This window comes from Calypte anna, chromosome 22, assembly GCF_003957555.1.
Source record: "Calypte anna isolate BGI_N300 chromosome 22, bCalAnn1_v1.p, whole genome shotgun sequence".
NCBI classification, from domain to species: domain Eukaryota; kingdom Metazoa; phylum Chordata; class Aves; order Apodiformes; family Trochilidae; genus Calypte; species Calypte anna.
In genome coordinates, this window is record NC_044267.1 from 2235664 (window position 1) to 2254794 (window position 19131).

Here is a 19131-nt window from a genome sequence, read left to right on the forward strand (position 1 = left end):
CACTGAAGGGGGGGAGACCCAGGGGTGGGGGGGTTCGTGGCAGGAGGATCACGTTTCTCTTTCATGGCATTGTCTGTGCTGGAAGGCGTCTGTTGATATAACTCTGTCTACATGAGGGCTTTTTTGCTGGCCAAAAAAAATCCTTTCCCTTCCTGCCCTCCCGGCCTGAAACAGCAAAGCTTGCAAAACCGTCCGGCCAGAGCCGCCGGGACCCCCCCTTTTCTTCCCCCCCCCACCCCTTTTTCCCCCGCAACCCCCTCCTCTGCTTCATTCCCTTGCATTGGTGACGATTTGGGTGAACCCGAATAATTCAGGGGGGGCTTTGGCTTTGCCCCCCGACTCCCACCCATCCCCAGACCTCGCTGCTCCCCCCCCCCAACCCAATCCTTTTCTATGCTTAGTGCAACCCTGGCAGCTCTATCCGGGGGGGGTGGGGGTGGGGTCACCTCTGGCTGGGGGTCCTCAGGACCACGATGGCCAAATCCAGCTGTTTGGTAGCCAGACCCTCTCCTCATGGCATCCCCCTGCTCTATGCAAGGGGTTGAGGGGTTCTTTTTTTTGGGGGGGGGGCAATGAGCTTCTCTCCCACCTCCTCTGTCAGGATGAGCTGAGCACCGAGGCCTCAGCACCCAAAAACTTCAGGGAGAGGAATTTGGTGCCGGAGGTGCCATCCCGCAGCACCCCCCCCCGTGTGTGTGTGTGTTCCCCCCATCCCCCGCCACCGTGATGCCATCGTCACCAGGGCAGAGGAAAAGCCACCACGGCTCTTCCAAGGATGCCAAAAAGGGTTGAGTCAACCCTTGGACCAATCCCAACCCCCCCCTACCCCCCCCCCCGCCCTGGGAGGAAGGAAAGAAGGAATCGTGACCCCGTTTTCCCTTCACCCGGTCAGCGGGACATCCCGGTCACGGTCCCGAGTGGCAGTCACCGGGGTGGCATCCTGGTGACATCAGCAATGGCAGCCAGCATCGCTCACACCAGTCCCGTCCCCCCCCCAGCGCTGGGTTAGGGAGGGGGGGGGTGTTTGCAGAGCCAGTGCCAGCACAAACCAAACGTTTCCAAGCCCCGGGAGGTGCTCTTGGCTCTGACCCCCACCCCAAGGGAGTTGTTGAGGAATTGAGGATGTGGGACACCCCCCCAGACACACCTCCCAGCCCACCTTGTCCCCCCCATGGACACTTTTTTGGGGGGGGGCTCTCACCCTGCTGTCCCCATTCATGAGGAAGGGGACATGGAAGGGGGGAGAGGAACCTGAGGAGACTAAGCCCCCCCTTCTCTGAGCCCCCCCCTCCCTGAACCCCCTTCCTTGGAGTATCCGATTTTGGGGGGCTCATCACGTGCATGGATGGGGCTGAGGAACCCGATCTCCCCCCCTTTTCTCTGAGCCCCCCCTCCCTAAGCCCCTTCCCCAGGGTATCAAACTTGGGGGGCTCATCATGTGCATGGATGGGGCTGGGGAACCCGAGCCCTCCCCCTTCTCTGAGCCCCCCCTTTCTCTGAGCCCCCCCTTTCTCTGAGCCCCCCCCTCCCAAGCCCCCTTCCCTGGGGTATTCAAACTTGGGGGGCTCATCATGTGCACGGATGGGGCTGAGGAACCCGAGCCCCCCCCTTTCTGAGCCCTTTCCCTGCAGTATCTGAATTTGGGGGTCTTATTATGTGCACGGAAGGGGCTGGGGAACTCGATGCCCCCCCCCCTTTCTCTGACCCCCCAATCCCTGAGCCTCCTTCCCCAGAGTATCCGATCTTGGGGGGCTCATTATGTGCACGGAAGGGGCCCCCCCTTTTCTGATCCCCCCCCCTCCCTGAACCCCCTTCCCCGGTATATCCAAACTTGGGGGGCTCATTATGTGCATAGATGGGGCTCAGGAACCCAAGCCCCCCCCCCTCCACGATCCCCCCCATCCTTGAGCCCCCCTTCCTTGAGCCCCCTTCCCCAGAGTGTCCGATCTTGGGGGGCTCATTATGTGCATGGAAGGGGCTGGGGAACCCGAGCCCCCCCTTTTCTGATCCCCCCCCTCCCTGAACCCCCTTCCCCGGTATATCCAAACTTGGGGGGCTCATTATGTGCATGGATGGGGCTCAGGAACCCAAGCACCCCCCCTCCTTGAGCCCCCCTTCCTTGAGCCCCCTTCCCCAGAGTGTCCGATCTTGGGGGGCTCATTATGTGCATAGATGGGGCTGAGGAACCTGAGCCCCCCCTTTCTCTGATCACCCCCCTTCTCTGACCCCCCCTTCCTTGAGCCCCTTCCCCGGGGTGTCCGAATTTGGGGGTCTTATTATGTGCACAGAAGGGGCTGGGGAACCCGATCCCCCCCCCCTCCTTGAGCCCCCCTTCCTTGAGCCCCTTCCCCAGAGTGTCCGATCTTGGGGGGCTCATTATGTGCATAGATTGGGCTGAGAAACCCGAGCCCCCCCTTTTCTGATCCCCCCCCCTCCCCAAACCCCCTTTCCCATGGTATCTGATCTTGGGGGGCTCATTATGTGCATAGATGGGGCTGAGGAACCTGAGGCCCCCCTTCTCTGATCCCCCCCCTTCTCTGATCCCCCCCCTTCTCTGACCCCCCCTTCCTTGAGCCCCTTCCCCGGGGTATCCGAATTTGGGGGTCTTATTATGTGCACAGAAGGGGCTGGAGAACCCGATCCCCCCCCTCCACGATCCGCCCCATCCTTGAGCCCCCCTTCCTTGAGCCCCCTTCCCCAGAGTGTCCGATCTTGGGGGACTCATGTGCATAGATGGGGCTGAGGAACCCGACCCCCCCTTTTCTGATCCCCCCCCTCCCCAAACCCCCTTTCCCATGGTATCCGATCTTGGGGGGCCCATTATGTGAATAGATTGGGCTGAGGAACCTGAGTCCCCCCTTCTCTGATCCCCCCCCTTCTCCGACCCCCCCTCTCCTTGAGCCCCCCTTCCTTGAGCCCCTTCCCCGGGGTATCCGAATTTGGGGGTCTTTTTATACGCACGGTAGGGGCTGGAGAACCCGATCCCCCCTTTCTCTCATCCCCCCTCTCCTCAAACCCCCTTTTCCCGAGGTCTCCAAGTTTTCCAGCTGTGCCTGGAGCTCTCTGGCTCCGAGTTTTTCACCCAGATTCCTCTTTCCAGGCGTCGTCAAGCAGAGGCTACTGCTTGCAGTCACACTTGTCAGGCTGCCCAAAAATATTTTCCAGCCGTTATATGTCACTTATTCAAGCTGGGGGAAAAAAAAAAAAATTAAAAAAAAATAAAAAATAAAAAAATAAATTAAAAAAAAAAAAAAAATCCACCCGCCGAGCCCGGGGCCGGCAGGAGTCCTGTGCTTCAGGGCTTGGGCTGGAAAACCTTGGAAATCTCCAGGCAGATCCCGGGATCTGCTTTATCTTTGTGTAATCACCCGTTTAGGAAGGGGGGGGGATGTTTGCTGGGGGGTCAGGGGGCTCGCACATCCCCCCCCCCCCCCCCTTCCCATCCTGGTTTTTGCCCTCCCTTCCTGGGAAACCCTCTGGGTGCTGTGGGGTGTGGAGAGGAAAATTAATGGGGGGGGGAGAGGGAATTTCTTGAGGTTTTCCCCCAAGCTGGGAAGCAGCTGGGATGGAGCAGCCCCGGGGGGAGCTGGGGGGGTTTTGGAGGTGGGGGGGTGGTTGCTGAGGGGGTTGGGGGCTCGCACATCCCCCCCCCCCTTCCCATCCTGGTTTTTGCCCTCCCTTCCTGGGAAACCCTCTGGGTGCTGTGGGGTGTGGAGAGGAAAATTAATGGGGAGGGGAGAGGGAATTTCTTGAGGTTTTCCCCAAGCTGGGAAGCAGCTGGGATGGAGCAGCCCCGGGGGGGAGCTGGGGCGGTTTTGGAGGTGGGGGGGTGGTTGCTGAGGGGGTTGGGGGCTCGCACATCCCCCCCCCCCCTTCCCACCCTGGTTTTTGCCCTCCCTTCCTGGGAAACCCTCTGGGTGCTGTGGGGTGTGGAGAGGAGAATTAAGGGGGGGGGGATTTCCTGAGGTTTTCCCCCAAGCTGGGAAGCAGCTGGGATGGAGCAGCCCCGGGGGGGAGCTGGGGGGGTGTTGGAGGTGGGGGTGTTTGCTGGGGGGGTCGGGGGGCTCGTACGTTGTCCCTCCACCCTCTTCCCATCCTTCTCTCCCTGGTTTTTGCCCTCCCCTCCTGGGAAACCTCTGGGTGCTGTGGGGTGTGGAGAGGAAAATTAAGAGGGGGGGGGAGGGAATTTCCTGAGGTTTTCTCCCAAGCTGGGAAACAGCTGGGTTGGAGCAGCCCCGGGGGGAGCTGGGGGGGTTTTGGAGGTGGGAGGGTGGTTGCTGGGGGGTCGGGGGGCTCGCACATCCCCCACCCTGGTTTTTGCCCTTCCTTCCTGGGAAACCCTCTGGGTGCTGTGGGGTGTGGAGAGGAGAATTAAGGGGGGGGGGATTTCCTGAGGTTTTCCCCCAAGCTGGGAAGCAGCTGGGATGGAGCAGCCCCGGGGGGGGACACTGGGGGGCTTTTGGAGGTGGGGGTGTTTGCTGGGGGGGTCGGGGGGCTCGTACGTTGTCCCTCCACCCTCTTCCCATCCTTCTCTCCCTGGTTTTTGCCCTCCCCTCCTGGGAAACCTCTGGGTGCTGTGGGGTGTGGAGAGGAAAATTAAGGGGGGGATTTCTTGAGGTTTTCCCCCAAGCTGGGAAACACATGGGATGGAGCAGCCCCGGGGGGGGTACTGGGGGGCTTTTGGAGGGTGGGGGATGTTTGCTGAGGGGATTGGGGTGATCGCACGTGTCCCCCCCTTCCCATCCTTCTCTCCCTGGTTTTTGCCCTCCCTTCCTGGGAAACCCTCTGGGTGCTGTGGGGTGTGGAGAGGAAAATTAATGGGGGGGATTTCTTGAGGTTTTCCTCCAAGCTGGGAAACAAATGGGATGGAGCAGCCCCGGGGGGAGCTGGGGGGGTTTTGGAGGTGGGGGGGTGGTTGCTGAGGGGGTTGGGGGCTCGCACATCCCCCCCCCCCCCCTTCCCATCCTTCTCTCCCTGGTTTTTGCCCTCCCCTCCTGGGAAACCCTCTGGGTGCTGTGGGGTGTGGAGAGGAGAATTAGGGGGGGGGATTTCTTGAGGTTTTCCCCCAAGCTGGGAAACAAACGGGATGGAGCAGCCCCGGGGGGGGGACACTGGGGGGCTTTTGGAGGGCTGGGGATGTTTGCTAAGGGGGTCGGGGGGCTCGTACGTTGTCCCTCCACCCTCTTCCCATCCTTCTCTCCCTGGTTTTTGCCCTCCCTTCCTAAGAAACCCTCTGGGTGCTGTGGGGTGTGGAGAGGAAAATTAAGGGGGGGGGGAGGGAATTTCTTGAGGTTTTCCCCCAAGCTGGGAAGCAGCTGGGATGGAGCAGCCCCGGGGGGGGGAGCCCCAACGCAGGGAGAACAAAGCAGGAGGGGGGGATGTGGGAAAAGAAGAGAGGATGGATGGCTCAGGAATGGTTTCCCACCCATGTTTTTTTTTGTCTCGGGGGGGGTTTCTGGGTGAGGACGTGGCCGTTCTGCTTGCTGGAGGCTTTTAGGGAGATCTCTTGGCAGGGAGAGGGAAAAATCCATCCCATTGCATCCCCCCCACCCACCCAGAGCTGTGCCAGAGCTGCAGGAGGGTGCCCGAGGGGATTAGTGGGTGCCTGGAGGGGTTAATGGGTGCCTGGAAGGGTAAATGGGTGCCCGAGGGGGTTAATGGGTGCCAGAGGGGTTAATGGAGGGGTTAGTGGGTGCCCGGGGAGGTTAATGGGTGCCCATGGGGGTTAATGGGTGCCTGAGGGGGTTAATGGGTGCTGGAGGGGTTAATGGAGGGGTTAATGGGTGCCCATGGGGGTTAATGGGTGCCCTGGGGGGTAAAGGGGTGCCCGGGGGTTAATGGGTGCCTGAGGGAGTACATGGGTGCCTGGGGGGGGTTAAGGGGTACCCGAGGGGATTAATGGGTGCCTGGAGGGGTTAATGGGTGCCCAGGGGGGTTAATGGGCACCTGGAGGAGTTAATGGGTGCCTGGGGGATTTAATGGGTGCCCGTGGGGAGGGTTAATTGGTGCCCAGGGGTGTTAATGGGTGCCCAAAGGGGTTCATGGGTGCCCGGGGGGGGGGGGGTAGTGGGTGCCTGGGGGGGTTAGGGGTGCCCAGGGGGGTTAATGGGTGCCCGGGGGGGTTAATGGGTGCCCGAGGGGATTAACTGGTGCCCAGGGGGGTTAATGGGTGCCCGGGGGGGTTAATGGGTGCCCGAGGGGATTAACTGGTGCCCAGGGGGGTTAATGGGTGCCCGGGGGGTTTAATGGGTGCACAGGGGGGTTAAGGGGTGCCCGGAGGAGTTGATGGGTGCCTGGGAGATTTAATGGATGCCCAGGGGGGGTTAATGGGTGCCTGGAGGAGTTAATGGGTGCCCAGGGGAGGGCTTGAGCAATCAAAGCAAAGGTTGGGGGTTGTGGGGAGATGTTTGCAAATCCACAGGGATCTGACAGCCCTTGGGAGTCAGTGTCTGGCAGGGACAGGGACAGGGACACCATGGGGGACCTCTTCTGACCCAATTGATCCCCCCCAGAGCTCGGGGGGAGGGGGGAGGATGTTCCCAACCCCCACGGGCTCCAATCCCCAGTGGGTTCCTCTCCTCCTAAAACCAACCCCCCCCCCCCAGGTCCCTTGGCAGAGGGAGCTGCAAATCTTTTCCTTCCCAGCAGCTGTGCCCTTTCACAAGTGAGAGGTGCCCCGGGTTGTGTTTCCCTGCTCCTTCCCAGGGGTTCTGTCCTGCCTTAGCTTTGGCATCCTGCACCAGGAGGCTTTTTTTAATTTTTTTTTTATTTTATTTTTGCTTTTTAACCTCCGTTTGCTGTCAAGGAAGAGGAGCAGAAGGGAAATCACTCCCCTGGAGTGATCAAACTCTCCCTCCTGCTCCAAACTTCAAGCCAGGTTTATGAGAGGCCAAGCTCCAGGGTGTTGGGTTGATTTTTCTTGGGTTTTTTTCCTTTTTTTTCTTTCTTTTTCACACTAAGCTGCAGCATCCCCCAACCTAGAGCTGGGATCCTGCACCCCAGGGGAGGTGGGTGCTGCCTGGGGGTGGGATGCACCTTGCACATCAGGGAAAATGGGACATGGAGAGGGGTATCATCCTTTCCCCCCCCCTTTTTGGACACAGCTCTGCCTTCCCTGGGTGCTGTAGAGGAGGCCAGGAGGGTACTGGTACAGCCCCAGTCACCAACTGGGATGAGGTTGTCACTGCAAAGGAGGGGGCAGGAGGTGCCCTTGGGGACAGTCACCCACAGCAGTGTGGCTGGGTGCCAGGAGAGGCTGATAATCCCCCCCTTGGTGCCCCGTGCCTCAGTTTCCCCCCCTGGTTGCAGAGGGGCTGCCTGTGATCTGGCCTGGCTCCCAGCCTGGCTGCTGAGGTTTTGAATTCCTGCTTTGTGCCTGCTGAGCTGCTCAGGAGGTGCTTTGGGAAAGCAAATATTCCTCACCTCAGCTTCTCCTGCCTCTGAGGGGCACCAGGAGAGGGGCTGCAGCACCAGGAGAGGAGAGGAAGGGAGAGGAGGGGGCCCCATCCTGTCCCCCATCCCCTGCCCACCATCCTCAGGGGTTCCATGGGACCTTTGATGGGTTGTGGGGAGCAGAGGCAAACAGACCCCCCCACACCCCCCTGGGATGCTCTGCATCCCTCTGCCTTCACCCCCACGCTGCCCACCCAGGGCAGGGCAGACCCCCGGGCTGGGGGTCCCATCTCAGCTGGGTGGGGGTCCCATCCCTGCTGGGTGATGGCTCCGGGGGCTGGGCAGGCCCCCTAAGGATGGCTGGGGGTCCCGTCCCAGATGGGTGATGGTTCCGGGGGCTGAGTGGGGGTCCGGTCCTGGTGGGTGATGGTTCCGGGGGTTGGAAAGACCCCTAAGGATGGGTGGGGGTCTCATCCCAGCTGCGTTGGGGTCCCATCCTCGTGGGGTAATGGCTGGGAGGGCAGGGAAGGTCCCTAAAGATGGGTGAGGGTCCCATCCCAAGTGGGTGATGGCTCCGGGGGCTGGGCAGACCCCTAAGGATGGGTGGGGGTGCCGTCCCAGGTGGGTGGGGGTCCCATCCTGCTGAGTGATAGCCCTGGGGGCTGGAAAGACCCCTAAGGATGGGTGGGGATCCCGTCCCAGATGGGTGATGGTTCCGGGGGCTGAGTGGGGGTCCGGTCCTGGTGGGTCCTCCGGTGCCGTGTCGGTGCGGAGCTGGCAGCTGGGCTGGCGGTGCGGGGGGGGAAGGGGAGGTGCGAGGAACATTCCTGACATATTTAAAGGCTCTGCCGAGCCTGGGGGATGCGGTCCCGGTGACTCCACGGCTTTTCTGACCCCGGAGACACCTCTTAAACCCCATCCTGCCCTCCTGGTGACTCCAGCCCTGGCTGGGGCTGAGCAGCTCCGGCCCAGCATCCAGAGCCTCACACTGGGAGCGATGCTGGTGGTTCTGGAAGGGTGCTGGTGGTTCTGGAGGGGTGCTGGGGGTTCATAAGTGATGCTGGTGGTTCTGGAAGAGTCCTGGAGGCTCTGGAGGGATGCTGGTGGCTCTGGAAGGGTGCTGGTGGTTCTGGAGAGGTGCTAGTGGCTCTGGGATGGTACTGGTGGCTCTCAGATGATGGCTTTGGAGGAATGCTGGTGGCTCTGGAAGGGTGCTGGTGGCTCTGGAGGGTACTGGTGGCTCTAGAGGGGTGATGGTGGCTCTGGAGGGATGCTGGTCGTTCTGGAATGCTGTTGGTGGCTCTGGAGTGGTGCTGGTTGCTCATAAGTGATGCTGGTGGTTCTGGAAGGGTGCTGGTGGTTCTGGAAGGATGCTGGTGGCTCTGGAGGACTGCTGGTGTCTCAGTATCTTCCAAGGAAAGGCTGTGCTGGAGTTTTTTCCTAGGCAGGGGGTGCTGCCCATCTTTCCAGGTCCCATCCTACCCGCTGCCCCCTCTAAACCCATCAGAACCCACTCGGGGGTGAGGATCCTTCTCATCCAGCACCGTGCACGGAGGTTCCTTTGCCCCAGACTGACCTGGAACATGATCCCATCCTGTTTATCAGCTTCCCTCCCAGCCAAGGCTTCCCTGCTGCTCTGTTTGCTTTTCCCTGCTCACCAGAACATCGTGTTCATGCCCCGGCCCCTTTCCGCCCCCTGGGTTATCTTTTTTTGTGGTTTTGGTTTTTTTTTTTCCCCCAACCTTGCTGGAGGCTGAGGTCAGGCTCATCCCGATCCAATGGGATCTGTTTTCCTGGCCCGGAGGGGGGGATGGAGGATGCTGAGCATCTCCTGGATGCGAGGGGGACAGAGGGAGCCGGTGTGGGGACAGCTGGCAGGATTGGGTGCTGGAGGGGGGGTTGGCCCAGGTCCGGATGGCCAAATCGTGTCTGTCGAAAGCTTCAGCCCCCGAGGTTACGTCAGCATTCCCAGAACCAGGCAGAAAACAGAAAAAAAAAAAAAAAGTCAAACAGGCCCCGAGGGCTGAGGGGGGTTGGGAGGGAGAAAGAGCCCGGGGGGTTCCTCCCCCCTTAAGTTTTCTGGGGGGTGGGAAGGATGTGTCCCTCCTCCTCCCTGCTTGGGGGGGACAAGGACGGAGCCCCCCGAACCCCTGTGGCCACTGCTTGCCCTTGTCCAGCTGGCCCTGTGTCCTCCCTGCTGGCCCTGTGTCTGTCCCTCTGTCACCTCCTCCTCCCCCTGGCACTGTCACAACTCAGCCCTTGCCTTGATGGCAGCGCCGGGGTGAGCACAGGGCAGCACCGGGGGCTGTGAAGCCCCCTCGGGTGGGGGGAATCTCAACACCTAAACCCCCTCATGTGCTTGGAACCGGTGTGAAAATCCCTCAATCCAACCCTTCGGGTTTGTCCCCACGGGGTCGTGATGGGTGGGACCCCCTCACAGCTCCCACATCCCCTCCAGGACACCCCCTCCCCCGGGTTTTGGGGTATTTTTGGGGTTGATTTCCCAGGCAATGCGAGGCAGCTCGGTGTATCCCGTGTGTGTCCCCCTCCCTCCTCATCCCTCTCATCCCTGCTCCTGCCTTCCCGGCTCTCACACGTCTCCCAAATCCCTCACATATGGTTTCTATATCACTTGGCTCCTCCAGCTTTCCTTTCCCTCTTTTTTTCCAGGCAGTTTTTGGCACCGGGTTTCGGTCCTGCTCCCCCAGCCTTGGTCCTTCCCCCAGGCTGCCCGTTCGGACACGTTTTTCCCAGCCCCCAGGAGGGTGTGGGGAGCCCCGGGATGGCTCCTGCTTCCTCTGCTCCTGCCCTCAAATTGCAGCCTGGCCCTGCCAGAGGCAGCTGGGTGCCAGGGGAGGTGCCTCCTGCGGATTGTTTGCTCTTTTCTCCACCCTGGGTGCTTCCTCCACAGCCTGGTGCCGGGGAGGAACCCCAAAACATGTCGGGGTTTGGTTTGGTTTTGGTTTTTTGTTTTGGTTTGTTTTTCTTTGGTTTTTCCATCCCAAATCCCTCCAGGTAGGGTTTGGGCTCCACGGGAAGGCAGGGGGTGAAATCAAGCTGGGGGTGCCAGGGTTTTTCTTTCTCCCCACCCCATACCACTCGTTTAGGACCTGCCAGGATTATCCTCATTGTCCCACCTGGCTTTTTATCCTCAGTGCTTCCTGTGGGATGTGCTCCCAAGCACCCATTTGGCCCCCGAGCTGCTCCAGCCACCCCATTCCCCTCCTCCCAATGCTTCCAGGGGTGGGTCCAGGACCCCCCTAAACCATCAAGAACCCCATTTCCACCTCAATCTGGTAAATCTTGGAGCCTGGGGATGGCACAGCCAGGAGCTGCATCCCACAGCCTTGACTCCTGGCAAGGAGGAAGAGGAGGAGGAAGAGGAGGAGGAAGGGTTGTGTGGGGTTGGATCCTTTGGCACTCGGATGCTGAAGCCTCCCCGGTGCCCCACAGCTTCTGGGGGGGGTTTGGGGGGAGCTGGAGGGGCTGCCAGACAAACAGAGGGACGGACAGAGGGACGGCCCGGAGCCGAGCGGGTTCCGGCGGGTGTTGGGCACAGCGGGACCTTCCCGGCCCATCTGGTTCCACTCGGGGCGTGGCGAGAAGAGTGGGAGGTGTTTGGAGCATCCCTCCCCCCACTCGGGATTCCGGAGCTCGCAGAGGGCAGGGATGGGAGGTGCCGAGCTCAAGCTTTGGGGTTTGGGAAGTGGGAAGGGGGGTTTGGAACAGGAATAATAAGAGAAAGCCCCTTAAGAAAAAAAAGAAAGTGATGGGCTGAGTTTTATCTGGAGCAGATGTCAGTGTGGGGAGGGCATGTGGGGGGGTCTGGGAATGGGGGCAGCCCCTCTCCTCCAAGGAAAGGAGGAGGAGGAGGAGAAGAAGGAGGAGGGAGAGGGAGGAAGAGGAGGAGAAGGAGAAGGAGAGAAGGAGGAGGAGAAGGAGGAGGAAGAAGAGGAGGAGAATGGAGAAGGTGGAGGAGGAGGGAGAAGAAGGAGAAGGAGAGAAGAAGGAGAACAAGGGAGAATGAGGAGGAGGAAGAAGGAGGAGGAGGAGAAGGGAGAAGGTGGAGGAGGAGGGGGCTTAAACCTCTTTCCCCCCCCAGCTGCCTTCCTGGGAGACATTGCCCTGGATGAGGAGGACCTGCAGCTCTTCCAGGTGGACAGGGTGGTGGATCTGACCCGGCACACAGTCAAGCACTTGCCCACCAACTCCTCAGGTAGAACCATAGGATACAGAACCACAGAACCATTGAATGGGTCGGGTTGGGAGGGACCTCAAAGCTCATCCATCCCCAACCCTTTTCCATGGGCAGGGCCACCTCCCACCAGCCCATCCAACCTGTCCTGAGACACTTCCAGGGATGGAAGCAGCCACAGCTTCCTTGGGGAAATAATTCCAGAGTCTCAGCACCCTCAAATAAAGAATTTCTCCTTCATTTCCAACCTCAACCTCCCCTCTTTTGAGTCTGAAACCATTTCCCTTTATCCCCTCACTCCCCCCCCCCATGCCAAAAGCCCTCCCCCAGCTTTCTGCTAGGCTCAGGCCCTATCCCAGCCTCAAACCCCCCCTCCCCATCCTCCCCACAGGCAGCAATGTCACCAGTGCCACCCGGCGACTGGGCCAGCACCGGCGCAGCCGCGGCCACCGGCGGGCACGGAGCCGCCGAGCAGCCACATCCCGACCCGAGAGAGTGTGGCCAGATGGGGTCATCCCTTACGTCATCAGCGGCAACTTCAGCGGTGAGGCCAAGCGAGGAAGTCCCCATCCATCCTCCCCCCCTTCTTCCGTGCCTCAGTTTCCCCAGTGCCTCAGTTTCCCCTCCCCGCAGGCAGCCAGCGAGCCATCTTCCGGCAGGCGATGCGGCACTGGGAGAAGCACACGTGTGTCACCTTCCTGGAGAGGACTGACGAGGACAGTTACATCGTCTTCACCTACAGACCCTGTGGGTAAGTGGGGAGGGGTCTCGGGCACCCCCAGGGACCACCCTGACCCCCCTGGGAAGAGGGGAGAGGGAAGGTGGTGGGATGCGCCTTAGGGTGCTCCCCGTCCCGAAGCATCCCCAGAGAGGGGTTCTTGGAGGAGGTGATGGAAAAGTGGGGGGGATGGGCTCAGCCAGTGACCCCCCCCCAATTTTCCAGGTGCTGTTCCTACGTGGGCCGCAGGGGAGGGGGTCCCCAGGCCATCTCCATCGGCAAAAACTGTGACAAGTTTGGGATCGTGGTGCACGAGCTGGGTCACGTCATCGGGTTCTGGCACGAGCACACCCGGCCCGACAGGGATGAGCACGTGGCCATCATCAGGGAGAACATCCAGCCAGGTAAGGACATGCTGCCTTCCTCCTCTTCCTCTTCCTCTTCCTCTTCCTCTTCCTCTTCCTCTTCCTCTTCCTCTTCCTCTTCCTCTTCCTCTTCCTCTTCCTCTTCCTCTTCCTCTTCCTCTTCCTCTTCCCCTTCCCCTTCCCCTTCCCCTTCCCCTTCCCCTTCCCCTTCCCCTTCCCCTTCCCCTTCCCTTCCCCTTCCCCTTCCCCTTCCCCTTCCCCTTCCCCTTCCCCTTCTCCTCTTCCTCCTCTTCCTCCTCTTCCTCCTCTTCCTCCTCTTCCTCCTCTTCCTCCTCTTCCTCCTCTTCCTCCTCTTCCTCCTCTTCCTCCTCCTCTTCTTCCTCCTCTTCTTCCTCCTCTTCTTCCTCTTCTTCTTCCTCTTCTTCTTCCTCCTCTTCTTCCTCCTCTTCTTCCCCCTCCTCCCCCTCCTCCTCCCCTCCCCCTCCCCCTCCCCCTCCTCCCCCTCCTCCCCCTCCGCCTCCTCCCCCTCCTCCTCCTCCCCCTCCTCCTCCTCCTCCTCCTCCTCCTCCTCCTCCTCCTCCTCCCTCCTCCTCCTCCTCCTCCTCCTCCTCCTCCTCCTCCTCCTCCTCCTCCTCCTCCTCCTCCTCCTCCTCCTCCTCCTCCTCCTCCTCCTCCTCCTCCTCCTCCTCCTCCTCCTCCTCCTCCTCCTCCTCCTCAAGCTTCATTTCCCTCTGACACCACCCCTATCCCCAAATGCCACCCCCCATGTCCCCACTGTCCCCCCCGTGTCCCCCCAGGACAGGAGTACAACTTCCTGAAGATGGAGCCCGAGGAGGTGGAGTCCCTGGGGGAAACCTACGACTTCGACAGCATCATGCACTATGCCAGGAACACCTTCTCCAGGTCTGCTCCTCCTGGAACTGCTCCTGGGGATAACAGGGGGGACACTGGGGGTGGGGACACTGACACTGGGGGTGGTGACACGCTGGGGATGGTGATTCTGGGGATAGTGACAGCAGGGATGGTGAAACACCAGGAATGGTGACACTGGGGATGGATGGTGACACCACCAGGGATGGTGATTTCAGGGATGGTGACACTGGGTGGGGGTGGTGACACCAGTAGGGATGGTGACACAAGGGATGGTGGCACCAGTGGGGATGGTGACACCAGGGATGGTGGCACTGAGGACAGGAATGGTGACACTGGGGATGGTGACACCAGTGGGGATGATGATTCCAGGGATGGTGACAGAGATACCGGGGATGGTGACTCCAGGGGTGGTGGCACCAGGGATGGTGACACCAGTGGGGATGGTGACTTCAGGGATGGTGACACTGGGGACAAGGATGGTGACACCACCAGGGATGGTGACTCTAGGGATGGTGACACCAGGGATGGTGGCACTGAGGACAGGAATGGTGACACTGGGGATGGTGACACCAAGGGATAGTGATACAGGGGATGGTGCCACTGGGGATGGTGCCACCGCTGAGGATGGTGCCACCAGGGATGCCACGCAGTGTCCCCACCCTCAGGGGCCAGCAGGGGTGAACACCCAGACTGGTGCTGGCTGGGGGTCCAATCCTGCTGTCCCCAACCCCCAGGGGCATCTTCCTGGACACCATCCTGCCCAAATATGACATCAATGGGGTCCGTCCCCCCATCGGGCAGAGGACCCGGCTCAGCAAAGGGGACATTGCCCAAGCCCGGAAGCTCTATCGCTGTCCTGGTGAGTGACACCTGGGGGGGGGGGACAGGGGGAGGGAGAATTTGGGGACAGCACCCCTGGGAACCATCCCAAGGGGTGCCTGGGCCTCTGGGAGTTGCCTCTTTGGGTGGGAAAAAGATTTTAGGGAATAATCCTGGGGGTCCTGTTGGAGCCCCTGGGAGGAGCTGGTTTGTCACCTCCATCCCAGCTCTGTCACCTCCATCCCAGCCCTGTCACCCCCCTCGGGAACTTTTCTGGGGTGTTTGGGAGCAGAAGGGAAAGGTCAGGGAGCCCCAAGGTGCAAAGGCACCCACAGTGCCCCCTCCTCCTGCTCCTGGGAGGAAAGAGCAGCCCCTGGGAGCATCCCTGGGAGAAACCCCTTGGAGCATCCCCTTGGATCATCCCCTTGGAGCATCCCTTTGGAGCACCCTCTGGGAAAAACCCTTGGACAAGCCCCCCAGAGCATCCCCTTGGATCATCCCCTTGGAGAAGGCCCTTGGAGCACCCTCTAGGAAAATCCCTTGGAGAGAAACCCTTTGGAGAAACCCTTTGGACCATCCCTTTGGAGCACTCTCTGGGAAAATCCCTTGGACAAGCCCCCCAGAGCATCCCCTTGGATTATCCCCTTGGAGAAACCCCTTGGAGCACCCTCTAGGAACACCCCTTGGAAAACCCCCCCAGAGCATCCCTTGGAGAAAACCCTTGGAGCATCCTCTGGGAATATCCCTTGGAGAACCCCCCAGACCTTCCCCTTTGGAGCACCCCTTGGATCACCCCCCCCTCCCCAGCTCTCCCTCCTGAGCATCCCCTGGGACCAGAGCCCCCTCCAAACCCCCACCCCCACCCCAACACCAGAAACCTTAGGGATGAAGCTCATCCAGGGCTGTTCCCTGATGGATTGGGACACCCCCCCAAACCCCAGGGATGCTGAGGGGTGACACAAGTGACCAGGGAGCACCAGGAGTCCCCCAGCTCAGGGCTCTCCCCCCAACATCTGCAAAGATTTGGGCTCCTCGTCTGCTCCTGCTTCATTCCAGCAAATCATTGGGAAGGCTGGGAAGAGGGAGGGCTCTGTCAGGGGCCCCAGCAGCAGCCACGTTTGCCAGCAGGAAAAGTGATTAATTTCAAAAAGCAGGGATGTGGCTGGGGGGGGGAAGGAAACCCCCAAAAAAATGACCAAAAAAACCCTTTAAAAACCCTTTTCCAACCTAATTTTCCCTCCCCTTTGTTTCCACTGGAAAGCAAGGAGGGGGGAAAAGGGCAGAGAGCCCAAAACACCTTTTTGTTTGTTTGTTTTTTTCTTTTTTACTGTTTTACTTTTCATTGGGTGCTGCCCCCCCCCCTCCAAAAAAAAGAAAAAAAATTAAAAAAAAAAAAAAAAAAGGAGGTCAGGAGGTGGCCACCTCAGCTCAGCCACGTGGCTTCCAGATGGCAGCACTGGGCCAGCTCCCAGCCTGGTCACAGAAATTTGTCCCCAGCCCCCATGGTGTGGCACAAAAAGGAGGGGGGAACATCAGGGAGGGGGGGGACATCACTGTGTTTGGGGCTTTCTACATAGCTTTTTGCAGCTTGTCCTCAGGGCTGGGACTTGAGGAGGTAAAAGAGAAGAGGAAAGGGTTGGGGGCTTCCCAGAGAGGGGTGAAATCCCCCCCCCTGAACTTTTTTTCTTCTTGGCAGCTTGTGGGGAGACTCTCCAGGACAGTCAGGGCAACTTCTCCTCCCCTGAGTTCCCCAATGGGTACTCTGCCCACATGCACTGTGTCTGGAGGATCTCTGTCACCCCTGGAGAGAAGGTACCAACAGCACCCCATCTCCCCTCCCTCTTTTTTTTTTTTTTTTTGGGGGGGGTGGGGGGCTTTACCCACAGCATCCCAAGTCAGGATGCTCCCCAGCATCCCTGCGCAGCTTTGGGTACCACCTGGGTGCTGCCCCTTGGCAGGCAGAGAACCCCTGGAGCTCAAGGCAAAGGGTTTGTTGGGGTTGGGACATCACTTCTCCATTTTTTCCCTTCTTCCCCACCCCTTTTTTTTTTTTTTGTTTTTCCCCCTATTTTTTCTTTTAGATCATCCTGAATTTCACCACCCTGGATGTCTACCGGAGCCGACTCTGCTGGTACGACTACGTGGAGGTGAGGGATGGGTTCTGGAGAAAGGCCACACTCAGAGGTAACCAACTGGGGGCTCTTCACCTTGCTTACACCTTGCTTACACCTTGCTTACACCCTGCTTGCACCCTGCTTGCACCCTGCTTGCACCCTGCTTGCACCCTGCCCTCCCTTTCCCTGCCCCCAGGGGATGCTCCCCGCAGGTATAGAAACCCACGGGGAGAAAACTGCTTCTTGGGGTGATTCAGGCTCCCAGTTTGCTGCCCCACACCAGTAAAACCAGTATAACACCCCCTCCACTCCCTCCCTCCCTCCTTAGGGAGCTGCTCTCCCCACCCTCAGCATCCTCCCCGTGAAAACACCCAGAAAAAACCCAAAGGGGGAGCGAGAAACGGGGGATTTTTTTTTTTAATTTCTTTTTTTCCCTGATGTGGGGGATACTGGGGGGGTGAGGAAGAGGAGGGTGGGGGGTGGTGTCAGCCCAGCACGCCTTCCCCAACCCCCCCAGGCAGGTTCTGTGGGAACAAGCTCCCCGAGCCCATCATCTCCACCGACAGCCGCCTCTGGGTCGAGTTCCGCAGCAGCAGCAACTGGGTGGGCAAAGGCTTCTTCGCCGTCTATGAAGGTAAAAAAAAAAAGGGGGGGAAAGTTTATGGGTCTCCAAAGATCCGGGTTGGGGTCTCCAAAAGGTTTTTTCCCTCTCCTCTTTTCCAGCTATCTGCGGGGGGGATGTAAAAAAGGACAACGGGCACATCCAGTCCCCCAATTATCCCGATGATTATCGGCCCAGCAAAGTCTGCATCTGGAAAATCACAGTCTCCGAGGGCTTCCACGTGGGTTTAACCTTCCAGTCCTTCGAGGTGAGCTTCTTCCCTTGGAAAAACACCCAACAAACCCCCCCCACACCTCCATTCCCCACGGGGAGGACAAAGGAACGCTCCGTGCCTCAGTTTCCCCGCGCGGCAATCGCGCTTTGGGGAGGATGGGGAGGGGTTTGGGGCTTCTTAACACCCCCTCACCCCCCACCCTTTTAGATCGAACGCCACGATAGCTGTGCCTACGACTACCTGGAAGTCCGGGATGGCAGCACTGAGTCGAGCAGCCTGCTGGGCCGGTTCTGTGGCTACGAGAAACCCGACGACATCAAGAGCACCTCCAACAGGCTCTGGATGAAATTCGTCTCCGACGGCTCCATCAACAAAGCCGGCTTCGCTGTCAACTTCTTCAAAGGTAGCAGGGACCCCCGGAGGTGGCAGAGGGTTGGGGACACCCACACCCCCTCGCCCAAGGGGGTCTCGGCAGCCCTGCTCAGCCCCCTTTGTCCCTGCTGTCCCCCTTTGTACCCCCTGCCCCCATTTATCCCCCCTGTTCCCCTTTGTCCCCTGCATCCCTGTATTCCCCTCATCCCACTTTTCCCCCCATCCTTCCTTTTCTCCCCTGTCCCCCTTTGTCCCCCTTATCCCCCTTTTCCCCCCATCCCTCCTTGCCCCCTCTGCCCCCATTTCCCCCATTCTACTTTTCCTCCTGTCCCACCTTGTCCCCTCTGCCCCCCTTGTCCCCCTTTTTCCCCCATCCCACTTTTCCCCCTGTCCTTCCTTTTCCTCTCTGTCCCCTTTGTCCCCCCTGTCCCCCTTGTCTCCCCTGTCCCACCTTGTCCCTTCTGTCCCCCTTGCCCCCTCTGCCCCCCTTGTCCCCCTTTGTCCCCATTTTCCCCCCATCCCACTTTTCCCCCTGCCCCCCTATGTCCCCCTTTGTCCCCCATTGTCCCCCCTGTCCCACCTTGTCCCTTCTATCCCCCTTGTCCCCCTTTGTCCCCATTTTCCCCCCATCCCACTTTTCCCCTGTCCTTCCTTGTCCACCCCCATCTCCTCTGCCCCCATTGTCCCCTCTGTCCCCCTTGCCCCCTCTGCACCCCTTGCCCCCTTTGTCCCCCCTTTCCCTCCCTGCCTCCTTTTTTCCCCCTTGTCCCCTCTGCCCCTCTTTACTCCCTGCCCCCTCTTCCCCCCTGTCCCCCCTTGGTCCCCCTTGCCCCCTCTGCCCCATTGTCCCCCCTGTCCCCCTTGTCCTCTGCCCCCTTGGCCCCCCTTGCCCCCTCTTGTCCTCCCCTGTCCCCCCTGTTCCCTTCTGCCCCATTGTCCCCCTGTTCCCCCTTGTCTCCTCTGCCCCATTGTCCCCCCTGTCCCCCTTGTCCCCTCTGCCCCCTTTGTCCCCCTTGTCCCCTTGCCCCCCTTGTCCCCTCTGTCCCCCCGTGTCCCCCTGCCCAGAGGTGGATGAGTGTTCCCGTCCCAACAACGGGGGCTGTGAGCAGCGCTGTGTCAACACTCTGGGCAGCTACAAGTGTGCCTGTGACCCTGGCTATGAGCTGGCAGCTGACAAACGTCACTGTGAGGGTGAGTGCCTGGATCCTCATCCCCTGCACCACAGGCACCCTGGGGAAAGGGCTCTGAGGGGTTCCCTGTCCTCCCAAAAGGGCTCTGAGGGGTGCCCTGTGATCCCAAAGGGGGTCCTAGGGGTGCCCTGTGCTCCCAAGTGGGGGTTGAGGGGTGCCCTGTGCTCCCAAATGTTGTCTGAGGGGTCCCTTGTGCTCCCAAAGGGGGTCTAAGGGGTCCCTTGTGATCCCAAAGAGAGTTTGAGGCGTGCCCTGTG

General features: G+C 60.1%; 2 protein-coding genes across 4 annotated transcripts in view; one reads left to right on the forward strand and one right to left on the reverse strand.

Moving 5' to 3' along the window:
• The window catches only part of BMP1 (bone morphogenetic protein 1), a 28780-nt gene that overhangs the window by 941 nt on the left and 8708 nt on the right, over nt 1–19131 (forward strand). For all 3 annotated transcript variants that reach the window (XM_030463962.1, XM_030463963.1, XM_030463965.1), the window contains exons 2-13: nt 11495–11608; nt 11979–12131; nt 12221–12338; nt 12531–12709; nt 13468–13573; nt 14278–14402; nt 16059–16174; nt 16444–16546; nt 16994–17110; nt 17200–17345; nt 17520–17715; nt 18750–18875. In XM_030463962.1, the coding sequence (XP_030319822.1) occupies nt 11495–11608; nt 11979–12131; nt 12221–12338; nt 12531–12709; nt 13468–13573; nt 14278–14402; nt 16059–16174; nt 16444–16546; nt 16994–17110; nt 17200–17345; nt 17520–17715; nt 18750–18875 (1599 nt within the window). The remainder of the gene's footprint in view (nt 1–11494; nt 11609–11978; nt 12132–12220; nt 12339–12530; nt 12710–13467; nt 13574–14277; nt 14403–16058; nt 16175–16443; nt 16547–16993; nt 17111–17199; nt 17346–17519; nt 17716–18749; nt 18876–19131) is intronic.
• On the reverse strand, nt 7553–8962 carry LOC115599533 (proline-rich protein 2-like). Its single transcript, XM_030463966.1, has 2 exons — nt 8594–8962; nt 7553–8519 (listed from the first exon to the last, which is right to left on the reverse strand). The coding sequence occupies exons 1-2, from the start codon at nt 8715–8717 to the stop codon at nt 7684–7686; spliced, it is 960 nt and encodes a 319-aa protein (XP_030319826.1). The 5' UTR covers nt 8718–8962; the 3' UTR covers nt 7553–7683.